This window comes from Tamandua tetradactyla, chromosome 14, assembly GCF_023851605.1.
Source record: "Tamandua tetradactyla isolate mTamTet1 chromosome 14, mTamTet1.pri, whole genome shotgun sequence".
NCBI classification, from domain to species: domain Eukaryota; kingdom Metazoa; phylum Chordata; class Mammalia; order Pilosa; family Myrmecophagidae; genus Tamandua; species Tamandua tetradactyla.
Genome location: NC_135340.1, coordinates 34867773 through 34883612, shown reverse-complemented (window position 1 = coordinate 34883612; position 15840 = coordinate 34867773). Strand labels below are relative to the sequence as shown.

The window sequence follows — 15840 nt, the reverse complement described above, 5'->3', positions numbered from 1 at the left end:
TGTAAGTCAGTTACAAAAACGGGGTTACTATAGTACTTGCCTTACCTCATGTTCAGGGTGGCCTTATACATGTGAGAAATGTTTGTAAAGTCTAAACCCTTGCTATTTAATGTGTGGCCTGTTGATTAACAGCATTACTGTCACCTGAGAGATTATTAGAAATGAGTATCTCAGGTCCCACCCCAGATCCACTGAATCAGCACCTGAATTTTTTTTCGGTTTAGAATTTCTTGTTTATTTCACATCATTGAATTCATTTTAAATTTAAATTCCATGTTAATTTTTTAATCTTTTAATGCATTTTAAAAGTGTTTTAAGCGGGGAGGTTTTATTTACTTATTTTCACCAATATTAGAGTAGCAATATTTACAAAAAGCAGACCAGATTGTACCATGAATTATAAACATACACACTATATCTTTCCCACAATTTTCATTCTAAGTAAAATTTTAATTTTGTCCATTCTGATTTTCATTGTGAAAGAAATATTTTTAGAATAATACATTAAAACATATTTTAAAATTGTACAGCCCTGTATAACAGCTTCATTAGAATATCTGGTCTTATTTTGGTAGGCAAAAAAAGGAAGGGTAGAATGGGGTAAAATTATACAGTTTTCCTGATTTCAAAAACTAACAATCTTTAAAAGCAATTTTAATTACTTAAATGTTTCTTGTTTTTAAATCTAGAGAATATTTTAGAGGAGTTTTAGTTCTATAGACTAGTAGGACAAAAAATTACACACATCCATAAAAGCTGAGTGCCATACCCAGCTCTGCTTTCTGTAGAGCTCAGTTTCATTACCTCTGAATTGAAGAGATGAGAAAAAAGGGTTCTCCAAATACCTTCCATCTTTAGCATCCTAAGACTTACCCTTTCAAAAGATGAAAGTATAATATCAATGTCACTGTTAATGTATTAAACACCACTGAACTGTATCCTTGATAGTGACTAGTTTTAGATTTATTTAGTTGTTTCTTATTTTAGTTGTTTATTTATTTATGTTATCAGAATAGAACTGTACAACACAAAGAGTGAACTATAATGTAAAATATGGACTACAGTAATACAATTGTAATGTATTTCATCATTATAACAAAGGTAACCATACTAATGCAAAATGTTAACAATAGGGACAACTGGGGGTGGAGTACAGGAAGAGGATTTGGGAACTCTACACTTTCTGCATGATTTTTCTATAAACCTACAACTGCTCTAACATAAAAGTGTTTTTTAATCAATATCATAAAGACTGGCTTCTTGGAATTAAGTTAGCAATACATTTTAAATTTGATTGACTTAAAAACCTTTAATGAGTTTTCAAAGCTCTAATAAAAAATGTTGAAGACTCAACTTGAAAAGAATATGGCTCTATATGTATAATGTATATTACATTTTAATGAAAAAAACAAAATACCTTTTATAAGGTCAACAATTAAGATTCTTAGAAAGGAAATGTGGGGAAGACAATGAAAAATGTAACCATGCCAACTAATTAATTTATAAATATCTCAAAGGCAAATTAAATAAGTAGAAAATCATATCAAGAAAGTTTTTCCATAATAAAGGTTAACAACGTTTTTCAAGAGTAGGCATTCAGGATTTTCCCAAATGAAAGAATTTTGGCCAAAATTAAAATGATCAAATTGTAAAAATAAAAAATTTTTAGAGACTATTATATTCTAGCAGGTCATGCCATAATCCAACTGCTTTCAGCTTCTCTACTTCAGTTTTTGCCCTTAACAGCTCTTCCTCTAGCTATTGCCTTCTTTTCAATCCATCCCTCTTCTCCTGAACATAAAATCCAATTTTAAAAAATTTTCTACAATTATCTGATGCTCTTCTTTCAGTATTTGCAGAACCTAAGGAACACACCCTAATAGAGACCTAAAATCCTCTCCATTCTCATGCTGAAAAAATTCATTTCTTCTTGGAATAGAAGATGGAGACAATGTCATTCTCATATCAACAGAGGAAAGTGATGGCAGTAAAGATCTTTCCATAACATGCACTTATTTATGTTCTTCTCTTTGCTCTAAAGAATCACTAGCTTGAGAATTTAAAACCAGTAGAGGAGGTGGTTTAATGTCTTCTTCTTGCTTCACCCCCACTGTGATAGCAACAGGATGGTGATCCAACATTACCTGTAGTGAACCAGCCTGTGCTTCCTCAACCAGGTTTGCACTTTGTATGTTGTTCCTGTCTCTTACTAGGCAAAAACTGGAAATCAGGGGAATCATCTCCGTAACTTTCTTGGTTGGCTCAGAAATATTGCTTTTAAAATCTGATTGCATCTCTTTTTGCTGCAATATCTCCTGTTTGGCATATTCTTTGAGCCTTTTGTAAAGGGTGTGTAGGCCCTGTGCTGTTTGAGGAGGGCGGTCTATTCCAGTTGCACTATAGTTAACTGCTATGCTATCCCAACATGTATTCTTTTCCACTATTACTGAATGTTTATTAGTATGTTCTTTGAGAATTTTAACATGTGGTTTCACGAGCTTTAGCAAATCAAGCTTTACAGATAAGGTAAAATTGGAAGATCTAGATTTGCTACCATTGTTCTTTTCAAATTAAGTAGGCAGTTCTGAAACCACCACGCAGCTTCCAGTTCTGCTCAGCTCTTTTTTTTTATTAAAAAAAATTAACTAACACAACATTTAGAAATCATTCCATTCTACATATGCAATCAGTGATTCTTAATATCATCACATAGATGTATGATCATCATTTCTTAGTACATTTTCATTGATTTAGAAAAAGAAATAGTAAGACAACAGAAAAAGAAATAAAATGATAATATAGAGAAAAAAATAAAAATAAAAAATACAAAAAATATATAAAAACAAAAAAAAGAAAAAATACAAAAAAAAAACTATAGCTCAGATGCAGCTTCATTCAGTGTTTTAACATAATTACATTACAATTAGGTAGTATTGTTCAGCTCTTTTTTTTTTAAATGCAATTTTATTGAGATATATTCATACATTATATAATCAATCCAAAGTATACAGTCAGTTGCTCACAGTATCATCATATAGTTGTGCATTTATCACCATAATCAATTTTAGAGCATTTTCATTACCCAAAAAAGAAATAAAAATAAAGAGAAACCCCCAAACATCCCATATCCATTATCTCCCCTATTCTTGAATCTTCTTCTTTATTTTATTACTCATCTTACCATACACTAGATAAAGGGTGTGTCAGTCACAAGGTTTTTGCAATCACACAGAACCTGAATTTTAATAAGATCCCCAGATATTCATATGCACATTGAAGTTTTAAAAGCATCACTGTAAAGAACTCCACAAATTTAAGTTAGTGTTACTGCCTTAGCAAGGACCAAAGATCACTTGGGTTTGAGATTTTCTCTCTTATATAAGACCACAAGGGGGTGAGAAGTTGCTACTTGTCTCAGTGATAGCTCCTTCTACCCCAATTTCTTTAATAGGTCTAGAGCTAAGGAGGGTAATTAAGAATGTGCTGGGCCAAGGCACTGGGATGGGAGGAAGTAAAAGTGGGTTGGGAGAGAAAAGAAGGAAATGGATGTTAGAAGGAGGATGGACTAGAACTATTTTCTGGGATTGGTTCATGGGAGTGATTGTAGTTGGAGACAAGTGGAGACAATTTGCAATCTTATGTGTGTGGGCTTTGAGTACATGAAAATTTGTTGTTCTGGAGGAGAAGGGAGTTTTTCTTTTTGCTACCTTTCTCCTTTCTCTAAGGAGAAGAAACATGCTTTTGACATTGACCCTTCCATTGCTTCTCCTAATAGATCAGTCTGGCTTCTCTGGGGAATTCTGTTTTCATGTCAACAAGCACAAGACAAAGGCCTCTGGTGGGCACCAACTTTACTGTGATGCGATGATGCAGTTTTGAGGCCTGGTCAGGGCAGAGTTCTCTATGAAGAACAGCATCTTTATCTACAATGCAGATCCTAAGAAAAATGGCTTCTGTGAGGGTGCATCTAAGACATATCTGAGCATCTCTGACTTTTGCAACTGTCACTGCCCTTTGGCCAGGGACACTGAATATAATTTCATCTCAGAGGTCTCATCCCCAAACTGTTACTACCAAAGCAGGGCCTACTGGAAGTTAATTAGTGTGCTCCGTGTGAGGAGACAACCAGTTTTCTTGGATGCAAAGACTCCCTAGCCTCTCATCAACGGCATCTGCTGTTCTGCTCCACTCCATTCTTAATATGGGGTTCTGACAATCCTAGCTGATTTGAATTCCTCCTCAGAGCCTGGACCACCTCATTGTTCCCTTAGGCCCTAGTCTCCATCCTCTGCTCTCTCACAGTCCCCTCCTATGGGTGTCTGTTAGAGGAATAGTAGAGGTGGAGGGGAGACAGGCCTGCCACCAGTCCCCTTTGTAACCTTTAGTATTTGCACTTCCTAACTGCCCTGTCCCACCTGCTTAGAGCAGAGCTGATGCTAAATACTTTCCTGGGGTCTGGCCCCTGTTTCTCCTTAGACTTTCATTTCAAAAGTGGAAAAAGGGAAATGTAAGAGAGGGTCAGAGTGAGATATGTGGTTGTGATGGGGGCAGGAGTGCCCCAGAGGGCTGCTGAACCCGTGAGCATGTGCTGCTTTGATAAAACTCTCAAAGGCACTGACCATGATTATCTCCAAGTGTTTGGGTTCTCAGAGTCCTTCCAGTCCCTTTTCTTCCTTCTCCCCCAGAGGCTCCGCCTTGGAGGAGGCTGAGTCACAGGCTCCCGGAGAGGTGTATGGAGCAGAAACACTGAGGAAAATCCTTCTTTAGTGAACCAAATCCCAGAGCCACCCATTACCAGCGGGTAGGTTTGTCTCATTGTCAGGTGGTGGAGATGATTCACACTTGGGGCCAAGTGCCGCAAGCTGCTGGATCGCTTCTCGGGCAGTGGTCCAGTTGTGGCAGCTATGCTGGCTGGCAGGGGTGTGGCTCTGACTTGAGGATCTACCTTCACAGCCTAGCAGAAGATGCAAAGAAAATCATTTGGGTCAATTCAAAAGACGGACCTTATTACTAAGAGAGGACAGGGAAATTAACCCAGAGTTTGTAGTTAGCGTAAAGCTTACAAAGTACAGAGTACCTAACTTGTTCAATCCACCTGCCACTTGAGATACTTAAACTCTTGTCCAAAGGGATCAGGAAAATTTGTCCATTTTGTCTACACTGTCTAGCTTTTTAACATAGTGTTGTCCACAGTGTCCTCTCATTCTCTGCTTTATTTTTGCAGGGTCAGTAGTTATGTTCCCTCTTCCATTTCTGAATTCATGTAGTTGTATCCTTTCTCTCTCTTTTGTCAGCCTAGCTAGAGGTCCATCTATTTTATTGATTTTCTCAAAAAAGCCAGCCCCTGGTTTTATTGATTCTTTCTATTGTTTTGATGTCCTCAATTTCATTTATTTCTGCTGTAATTTTTAAAAAATTTTTTATTCTTAAAAAAATTACAAGAAAGAAACACAAACATTCTTAATATATGCTCATTCTGTTCTACATATATAATCAGTAATTCACAATATCACCACATAGTTGCATATTCATCATCATGATCATTTCTTAGAACATTTTCTGCTATAATCTTTATTTTTTTTTTTCTGTTTGCTTTGAGGTTAATTTGCTATTCTTTCTCTAGTTCCTCCAGATGAACAGTTAATTCCTTGATTTATGCTCTTTCTCCTTTTTGAAATACAGACATTGAGGTCAATAAGTTTCCCTTTCAGCACTGCCTTTGCTGCATCCCATATGTTTTGATATGTTGTGTTTCCTTTTTCGTTTGCCTCGAAATAAATAGTGATTTCTCTTGTAATTTCATCCTTGACACACTGGATGTTTAAAAGTGTGCTGTTTAGCCTCTGTGGTAGTTAGATTCAGTTGTCAAGTTGACCAGGTGAAGGCAACTAGTTCTGTTGCTGTGGATATGAGCCAATGGTACATGAACTGCATCTGTTGGAGATTTACATCTGCAGCCAGCTAGGAGGGTTGCCTGGTGCAATGAATGACATTTGACTTAATTGGCTGGTGCTTAAATGAGAGAGCACAAAGTAGTGCACCCCAAGCAGCTTGGCATACCTCATCTCAGCACTCACAGCTCAGCCCAGGCATTTGGAGATGCAGAAAAGGATCATCCTGGGGAAAGTTGTTGGAACACAGAGGCCTGGAGAGAAGGCCAACAGAGATTACCCTGAGCCTTACCACGTAAGAAAGAACCTCAGATGAAACTTAGCTGCCTTTGGTCTGAAGAACTAACAAAATAAATCCCCTTTTATTAAAAGCCAATCCATCTCTGGTGTTGCATTCCTGCAGCTAGCAAACCAGAACAGCCTCCATATATCTGTAAATTTTCTGACCTTCTGCCTATTATTGATTTCCAACTTCATTCCATTATGCTCCAATACATTGGTATAATTTCAGTGTTCTTAGATTTATCGAGAATTGCTTTGTGACCCAATGTGTGGTCTATCCTGGAGAATGAACCATTTAGCCCTTGAGAAAAATGTGTATCCTGTTGTTGTGGGGCATAAGTGCTCTATAAATGTCTATTAAATCTAGTTCGTTTATCATACTATTCAACATCTCTGTTTCCTCATTAATCCTCTGTCTAGATATTCCATCTAATAATGAGAGACGTGTATTGAAGTCTCCAACTACTATGGTAGAGGTGTTTACTTCTCCCTTCAGTGTTGTTAGTGTGTGCCTCATGTATTTTGGATCACTCTGGCTTGGTGCATAAGTATTTATAATTGCTATATCTTCTTGATAAATTGCCCCTTTTATTAATATGTAGTGTCTTTCTTAGTCTCTTTTAATTTTTTTTATATTTGAAGTCTAATTTGTCTTATATTAGTATAGCTACCCCTGCTATTTTCTGGTTGTTGTTTGCATGAAATATCTTTTTCCAGCCTTTCACTTTCAACCTGTTTTTGTCCTTGGGGCTAAGTGAGCTTCTTGTAGACAGCATACAGATGGGTTCTGTTTTTCAATCATTTTGTTAGCCTATGTCTTTTTTGGGGGGGTGGGGGGGAGCGGTGCATGGTCTGGGAAATGAACCCAGCCTATGTCTTTTGATTGGGGAGTTTAATCCATTAACTCTAAAAGAAATTTTTTTTTTGAGAAATAGCCATACATATACAGTTCAAACATGTTAAACAATCAGTGGCTCACAATGTCATCACATAGTTGTGTATTCTTCACCATGATCAATTTTAGGTGACCCACAGTATTTCAATCTACCCAAATTTTACTTTTTGTCTCCCCTATTGTTTGTTTATTTATTTTTTATAATTTTTTAACTTTTTAATTGTATATTATAACATATTTACAAAGCAAAGAAATAAAAAACAATAGTTTTCAAAGCACTCTTCAACACGTGGTTAGAGGACAGATTCCAGAGTTTGTCATGGGCTACCATATGATCCTCTCATATTTTTCCTTCTAGCTGCTCCAGAGTGTAGGAGGCTAGAGGGCTTAAATATTTTTTTAACATCACAATCAACATTTTTTCCTTCTTTTTTTGTGAACAATAACATATATACAAAAATGCTATAAATTTCAAAGCACAGCACTACAATAAGTTGTAGAACATAATTCAGACTTGGACATATGTTGCATTTCACAATTTTAGGTTTTTATTTCTAGCTGCTCTAAAATACTGGATACTAAAAGAGATATCAGTTTAATGATTTAGCATTCATATTCATTTGTTAAGTCCTATCTTCTATGTATAACTCCACCATTACCTTTGATCTTTCCATACCTCTCTTTAGGGTTGTTTGGGCTATGGCAATTCTAAATTTTTAATATTGGAAGGGTCTTCACTAATATGGGGTAGGGAGATGGAACTATCTGATGTTCTGGAGAGGCTAGGCTAGGTTCCAGGACCAGGGACACATCTAGAGGTTGTAGGTTTCTGGAAAGTTACTCTTGTGCCTGAAACCCTTGAGGAATCATATATATCGCCCTATATTCTTTAGGATTGGCTGGAATAGTCCTGGTTGGGGTTTGGCAGGTTTTGATAGGTAGCAAGGTCTACCTGAAGCTTGCATAAGAGTAACCTTCAGAGTAACCTCTTGATTCTATTTGAATTCTCTCTGCCATTGACACTTTACTAATTACACTTTTTTTCCTCCTTTTGGTCAGGATGGAATTGTTGATCCCACAGTGCCAGGTCTGGATTCATCCCTGGGAGTCAACTCCCACGTTACCAGGGAGACTTTCACCTCTGGTTGTCATGTCCCATGTAGAGGGGAAGGCAATGATTTCATTTGTAGAGTTGGGCTTAGAGAGACTGAGCAACAACAGAAGTCCTCCAGAAGTAACCATTAGGCATGGCTCTAGGTAGTCTAAGCTTCTCCACTACCTACATAAGCTTCACAAGAGTAAGCCTCATGATCAAGGGCATGGCCTATTAATTTGGGTATCCTTAAAGTTTGACACAGTATCAGGGGATTCTCTGATGGTAAGGTTTAATAGTTCCATATTCTTTCTCCCCTCCTTCAGGGGACTTTGAGAATACTTTTTGATAATCTGTTTAATATATTCTAGGATGTATCCAGGCATTACAATAATCTATACAGAACTAAAGGACCTGTTTCTTATTCTGTACTTCCTGTGTTTCAGTTGTTCAAATGAGCTATACAGATCAGTTGAATTAGATAATGCACTACAGAAAATGTCAGTTCCATATTAAATAAACCTGTCTTCATTGGTCTTAAAGTGTATGTGTGGTTCTAAAATATGGACACTATCTTCCTTACCCCTATGTTCTGAATTACTTTAACCTCAACCTGTTCACCTTCATTCTTATCTCTAAATATCAGGTTTTATATATAAAACAGCCCCTCAAAATCAAGAAACAACAACCACCATTCCAGTCTTAACATGTCTGCTCTGAAAGCTTACAATCTAGGCCCCTGTTTTCTTATAAGCATTTTCTAAAGGTGACCAGATTCACTAACCTTTAACATTTTGCCACATTATCATTCTTTCTATTTATCAATCTAATTTGATCTATCTGGCTATCTATTTATTTTTCTACCTATTTTCTAAACATTTGAGAGTAAGTTGTATACCTCATGCTCTTTGAATACTTAATACTTCCCTGTACATTTCCTGAGAACAAAGATATTCACTTATGTAATCACTCTAAGTACGATATCAAGTTCAAACAATTTAATATTGATATGAATTTTATAGCCTATATTCCAGTTTTTTTTCATATGTCCTAATACAGTAATGTCCATTTGGGCCTTCTGTTTCTCCTCCATATTTAGTTCTAGTATAGGATTATGGATTTCATTTAATTGTAATTGCCTCTTTAGTTGCTTGTTTTTTTCTTTATTGTTCTATTTAAAAAATTATTAGCAAAGTTGTATGTTTACAGGCTCTTTCTTTTTTAAGTGTGGAAACCTAAATACACATAAACTTTTCCATCTCAACCACTTCCAGAACATTCAGTGGGATTAATTGTAATCACGATGGTGTGCTACCCTCACCACCTTCTGTTTCTGAAAGTTTCCACTTTTTCCAAACAGAAATCCTACACCATTATGCATTAATTCCCTTCCTTGGTAAACTGCATTCTACTTTATGTCTCTTTGAATTTGTATATTCTAGTTATTTTGTATAAGTGAGATGATACAATATTTTTCCTTTTCTGTCTGGTCTGTTTCATTCAACATGATGTCTTCAAGGTTCATCCACATTGCAGTGTGCATCAGAACATCATTCCTTTTCACAGCTGAATTATATTACAAGGTATGCATGCACCACCTATATTTTTTTTAATAGAAAATTTCATATTAAGCTTTCTTTTTTCTGGTGTGGGGGAATTTAGTTATTGAGACATATGCAAAACACTATTGTATTCTTCCTTGTGGATTGTTTCATTTTGTTTGGCTTATGAGAGCACCAGTTTAAGAGAAAGTTTATTTCTTTAGCATGTGTACTAGCTAGGGTTCTCTAGAGAAATGGAATCAGTGGGAGATATTTGTAAATATGAGATTTATAACAATGTCTTACACAACTGAGGGGATGTAAGAGTTCAAGATCTGGCCATGAGCTGGCAGCTCCAATGAAGGTCCTCAGTGAACTCTCAGGAGAGATGGGCTGGCTGAAGCAGAAAGAGTAATCATCTCTTCTGAATCCTCCTTAAAAGTCTTCCAGTAGATTAAGCATCACTCATTGCAGAAGACACTCACCTGTCTGTATCACTGTGGATGCAGCCAATGTGGTCATGATTTAAGTCCATGAAATATCTTCACAGCAATAGAAAGGCCAGCGCTTGCCCAGTCAAACAACTGGGCACCACCACCTGGCCAAGTTGACACATAAACCTGACCATCACAGCCGATAGAATATAGATAGACAAATGAACCTGACTATCACAGCAGATAGAGATAGAATAAACACTCTATTTCCTCCTTACACACCTATGGTGGTTTTGGGAAGTCCCCCAAGCCAGGCTTGTTAAAAATGCACATGGTAGGGCATCAATAGTTTCTATTCTAGCACTCCTAAGGTACATAGCCAACCAGAAGAGAACTGAAGAATCTCCCTATCAAGAAAACTACAGTACATCTTATAAGGGCTTGTCCAATGTCAGCCCATATGCTGAAAAGCCCAGTGGGTGTTTCTGGTACACCAGTCTTTGTATGTCTAAGTGTGCCAGCTTTTGCTATCTTCTGGGTGGCTTTAGTCTTATGCTCTACTCTTGGAGAAGCTGAGAACATTATTCTGGAAAGGACACTAAGGAGCTGCTGGAAAGTGGTATTTTACCTTAAACTGAACTTGATCTTGTTGCATTGATATGAAAAAGAAAGAAGAAAAAAACCCCTCACTGTTATCTAAACATAACCACAAATTCTAAATATTAATGTTTCCCCAGTGGATGACAGATTTTTAAATCTTACTCTTAGTCCCTGGGCCTACTATCATTCTCTTCAGGGCCAGCTTCACTTCTTGGTTCCTCAAAGTATAGATGAGAGGATTGAGGAAAGGAGTGATGGCTGTGGGGAATAAGGCAGCTGCCCCATCCAGAGGGCTGTTGGTTTCAGGCCTCAGGTAGATGAAGGCACAAGGCACATAGTACACGGTGACTACAGTTACATGGGCTCCACAAGTTGAAAAGGCCCGGCGCCGTCCATCAGCTGTATGAATTCTCAGGATGGCTTGAATGATCTGTATGTAGGAGAGGAGGATCAGGAAGAAGCAACTGGCAACCACCATCCCAATGTCCACAAAGGTCACCAGCTTGTTGACTGTTGTATCAGCACACGCCAGCCTCAACACTGCAGGGATATCACAGAAGAAATAATCCACCTGGTTGGGTCCACAGTAGGGCAAGCGGAAGGTTAAGACAGCCTGGATAGCCCCATGGATGGATCCTGCCGCCCAAGCTCCAGCCACAAGCAAGGTACTCAACTTAGGAGTCATAAGCACTGGGTAGTGCAGGGGCCGGCATATTGCTAGGTACCTGTCATAGGCCATCAGGGTGTAGAGAAAGCACTGGGTGCTGCCCAGAAAATGATAGAAATATAGTTGAGCCACACAACCAGCAAATGGGATGGGCTTGATACTGAAAATGAAGTTCATCATGAGGCGAGGGACGATGATGGATGAGATGCCCATGTCAATGATGGAGAGAACACCAAGAAAAATGTACATGGGGTGAGCATGGAGCTGTGGGTCAGCCCAGACAGTGATTAGAATAAGCAGGTTCCCCAGCTGAGTCAGGATGTAGATTAGCAAAAAGAACATAAAAAGAAACGTCCTTAGCCTGAGAGGGTAGGGAATTCCTGTTAGGATGAACTCAGTCAACAGTGTGCTGTTGACTCTTTCCATTCTCCAGAGAGATCTTACTTAGAAAATAGACAATGCAGTGGTTGGCCTGGAGGTGAGAGGTAAGTGAGAAGAATCTAGACAAAGAGATTGTAGAAATCAAGGACAGTGGTAGAACATTTTCTATCTTCAATAGAGTACATAGGGAAAAACTATATTACATGGCAAGGATTGATTTTTTTTTCCCGTAAAGTTTTATTAGAATGCAACTACACATTTACTTGCTTATTGTCTATGGTTGCTTTGGTGCTACAGTGCAGAATTGAGTAGCTGTGTTTGGCTTGCAAAGTCTAAAATGTTTACTCTCTGGACCTTTAGAGAAAACATGTGCTGACTTCTGCTCTATCGGGTTTGTACCTAGAGTGCTTTTGCCAAAGAGTAACAGTTTCTTGGAGATATTACCTGTGTGGGAAAGGGCATTTGTTTTGCTAAATGCTCTGCCAGTTCAGAAACTTGCAGAGGCCACAGATTCATTTTTATCTCTACCAGGACATAAAATTCCTTTTCTCTCCTTTGAGTAGAAAAAATAAAATAGAATTTTGATTAAATGATAGCTGAGTGTGATAGTGCTCAATTCTGTACACATTTACTCTCCAAGTTGTTTACAATTTGCAGGAAGAGAAAACCCATAAGACTGTAAGCATATAGTAAAGTGAGGACCAACCACCATGCAGCGTGCTTGGTCCCGAGTGCTATGTTTTTCACTTGCTTTGTATGTAATTTAGCCTTGGGATACGATAGAGGAAGAGAGAAAGGAGAAAGAAGAGAGGGATGGCTATAGTGAGAAGCCAAAGATGAAAAGAAAAACATGGGTGCTTGGAGAAGATGAGTGGAACAGAATGAGAGGCTCCTCATCTGAGCAAATGGCTCTCAGTATGGAGAAGTTAAGTTCTTAGTTCAACCCTTTGATTGGCATTTCTCCACCAGAATTAAAAGGATGGGTTAATGAGCTTTTAAAATGATCTCTAATCTTATTACACTCTGATTTCTAAACTCATGGCTCGAGGTGGGATGTCAAGGAACATTGTTTCACTGAATTTGCTCCAGAATAATTCACATTTAGTCAGAGTTAGAAGGGAGTGAAATTAGCAGGGAACATCAGGAGCCCCCGATTAATGATTCTCTTCACCTTTACTCCCGTCCTGGCTGGCATGCTGTCTCTGGGCCAGGGGGCTGCAAAGAGCAGGGAACTGGACATTTTTTGAGGAGTAAGACAGCATGACGATGGCCCTGCCACTGGCTGAAGGCCCCAAATGTGAGTATTATAATGGCCTTGGGTCATCAGTTTGCCTTTTGGTTCTGGGCTTTGATTTCCTCCTTGAGGCTATGAGATTGGTAAATAAAATACTGGAGGCAGTTCTGGCAAATGATAAACAATCATGGGTAGTTGTACTCTATTACCTTTAGTAATTAACTTTACTACCACCTCTGTGTCATGCTAAGCCCTCCTTTTTAAATTACTCTCTATTTTCTAAGTTTGAAAAAGAAGTAGCAAATCTTCCCACTCCATGTTTTTCTTCCTTGTTATTTATTAAAATTTATTTGTTGTTTTCTTTTTGTTTCCCCATCCCATGCCTTTTAATCTTCATTCAAGTGAATGAATTAACAGTTGTGATTTTTTTTTTGTTTTAACATTTTAGTGGCACAAAAGTAGTGATCGTTGAATTTCAAGAAGTTGACCACAAACAAATAAATAATGGGGGGGGGGGGATAAATTGGATAAAATAAAAGGGATAATTTGAAATACCCTCAATGAGAGGGAGGGGTGAGGGGTATGAGAACTATAAGTTTTTTTCTTTTTATTTCTTTTTCTGGAGGGATGCAAATGTTCTAAAAATGATCATGGTGATGAATACAGAACTATATGGTGATATTGTGAGCCATTCATTGTACACAATGTATGGACTGTATTGTGTGAAGATTTGTCAATAAAAATATTTAGAAAAACAAAATACATAATAAAACAAAAGATTAACCACAGAGCTTTTCAGATGTAAGGGCTACAGACTCTGGCCTTCCGCTCCTATTTCCTAACTTCAGATGCTGCAGAGGGTTTAAGTTCCGACAGTTTCCTTTAGAAAAGCATGATTACCCAGCAGCATTCCTGCCCTGGATAAGGTCAGGTGGCACTGGTCTGGGTGTCATAGGATGCTGTAGTTTTTTGGGAACATGAAGGAGTGATGTTAGACTGTAAATTTAGAAACCTGATTTGGTGAGGTCTCCTTGGGAAAATCAAGCTCTAGGAATTTGATGGCACATACTTAATTTAGACCTGATGAATCATACCTGGTAAACTCACAGCACTTTCATCTTAGCAGATATTTGAATCTTCCTTTTGGACACAATGTATTTTTCCTCTGGACAGTAATAGGGATGAAATTTTACTCTTTCATTATTTTCTTCCTGAGCCTATTTTCCTTTTAGATTGCTTTTTCTATTTCCAATGATGCTTTTTTAAAACTCATTTTCCAACTTTTTTAGAGTTCTCTAATTACTTTTTCTTGATTTATTTTCCATACTGTTTTCTTCTTGTTTGTGTTTGGGAACATTCTCTGAATTACTACCTAGGAATGGTCTAGATAGGGAATTCCAGTCCCCCCATAGTGTGCCAATTCTTGTTTTATTCAACCAGAGAGAACAGTATCTCCTTGAGATTTGAGAGCTGCCTTAGTGGGAGGGATGTGGGGGAAGCATGCAGCCCTATTTGTTATACTGACTGTCCTTACTGGATGTGATTTCATTCCAGGTGCCATTATTTTTTCTTCTCTTTGTTTCTCTAATTCTATTTTTTCCTCTTCATTAAGTCATAAATATTAATAGGGTAATTTCTGTTTAGCTGTGATCTATCTTTGCCTTCTTCCTGGTGTGACTGAGATTATCAGAGATCTCCAAGTATGAAGCATGGTGTTTACCACATGACAATCCCTCTACTTACTCTGATCCATTAATACCTGGATATGGTCCTGAGACATGTTAAATCCTTTCAAAAAGAAAACTGGTTTGAGAGAAGGGAGAGGGAGCATAAAGAAACATGGCTTGGATGAAACTTCGATGGACTTGGATGAAATAAATTCATAGAATAATGATGATATTTTATACCTGTGTGACATCCCTTCCACAGTTATATAGTGCTAGGTCTTACGGTTTATAAAACCTAGGTCTTATGGTTTCCAGTGTTCTTTCTACATTTTACTGAACATTCCTCCCTGCAAATAACCAAAAGCAAAACAATTTAGTATTTCATGCTATTTCAGGTTGCTAAATCTTTAGGAGTTTTTCTAACTCATTGACTAGAGGTTGAGACTCAACATAAATCCTGTGTCCTGAGACCATAACTTTGTGATCTGAACAATGATTTTAAATATTTGATGGTTCATTCTGTAAAAGATTCTAAACTGGCAAATTCTAAAGTCAACCTAGAGTCCAATTCTGTTTTCACAAATCTGTGAAATTGTCCACCTTTTTTTCAATGTCTGGAATTCTATCACACTGAGCATTTCTTAAAATAATTGGACCATTGCCTAGGGTTTAGAAATATTTTCGTTTGACAGAGACTTAGACGATGAAGGTATTGATGCGACGTGTCTTGAATTTTTGTTTGATATTAAATGTAAGAGGACATCAATTATAAGCCTGTTTGAAAAGGGTATGGGAATCATTGGCAGACAACAAACTGAATATAAATCTATAATGTTGATCATTTAAAGATTCTGGTCCCAAAAAGCATCTCTAACTCTAGTCACCCATCTCTCAAATGGCCACAAAGAAAACTTAGAAAACATTACCATTATTTTTTGAAAATCAACTCAATGCATATTTTCATTTCTTATTTACAAAAGCAGCTCGAATATTTAGAAAACCAATATAATCTATTATCATTTTTTGAATTTTACAATAAGACATGCAAGACTGAAGGTAATCCAAAGAGGAGTAATGTTGGAATGAGTATATGCACATGTACAGTGAGATGAGAAAATTATGAATTACTAAGTCTGAGAAATGAACTCAGCTCCC

At 37.4% G+C, this 15840-nt stretch overlaps 1 protein-coding gene and 1 pseudogene across 1 annotated transcript; both read right to left on the bottom strand.

Annotated features, from left to right (window-relative positions):
* Positions 1-1665: 1665 nt before the first annotated feature.
* On the bottom strand, positions 1666-8954 carry LOC143655300 (fibrinogen silencer-binding protein pseudogene; annotated as a pseudogene).
* Positions 8955-10887: 1933 nt separating this feature from the next.
* OR10G3 (olfactory receptor family 10 subfamily G member 3) lies at positions 10888-11829 on the bottom strand. Its single transcript, XM_077126530.1, has one exon. It carries the CDS (start codon positions 11827-11829, stop codon positions 10888-10890), a length of 942 nt encoding a protein of 313 aa, XP_076982645.1.
* Positions 11830-15840: the final 4011 nt, after the last annotated feature.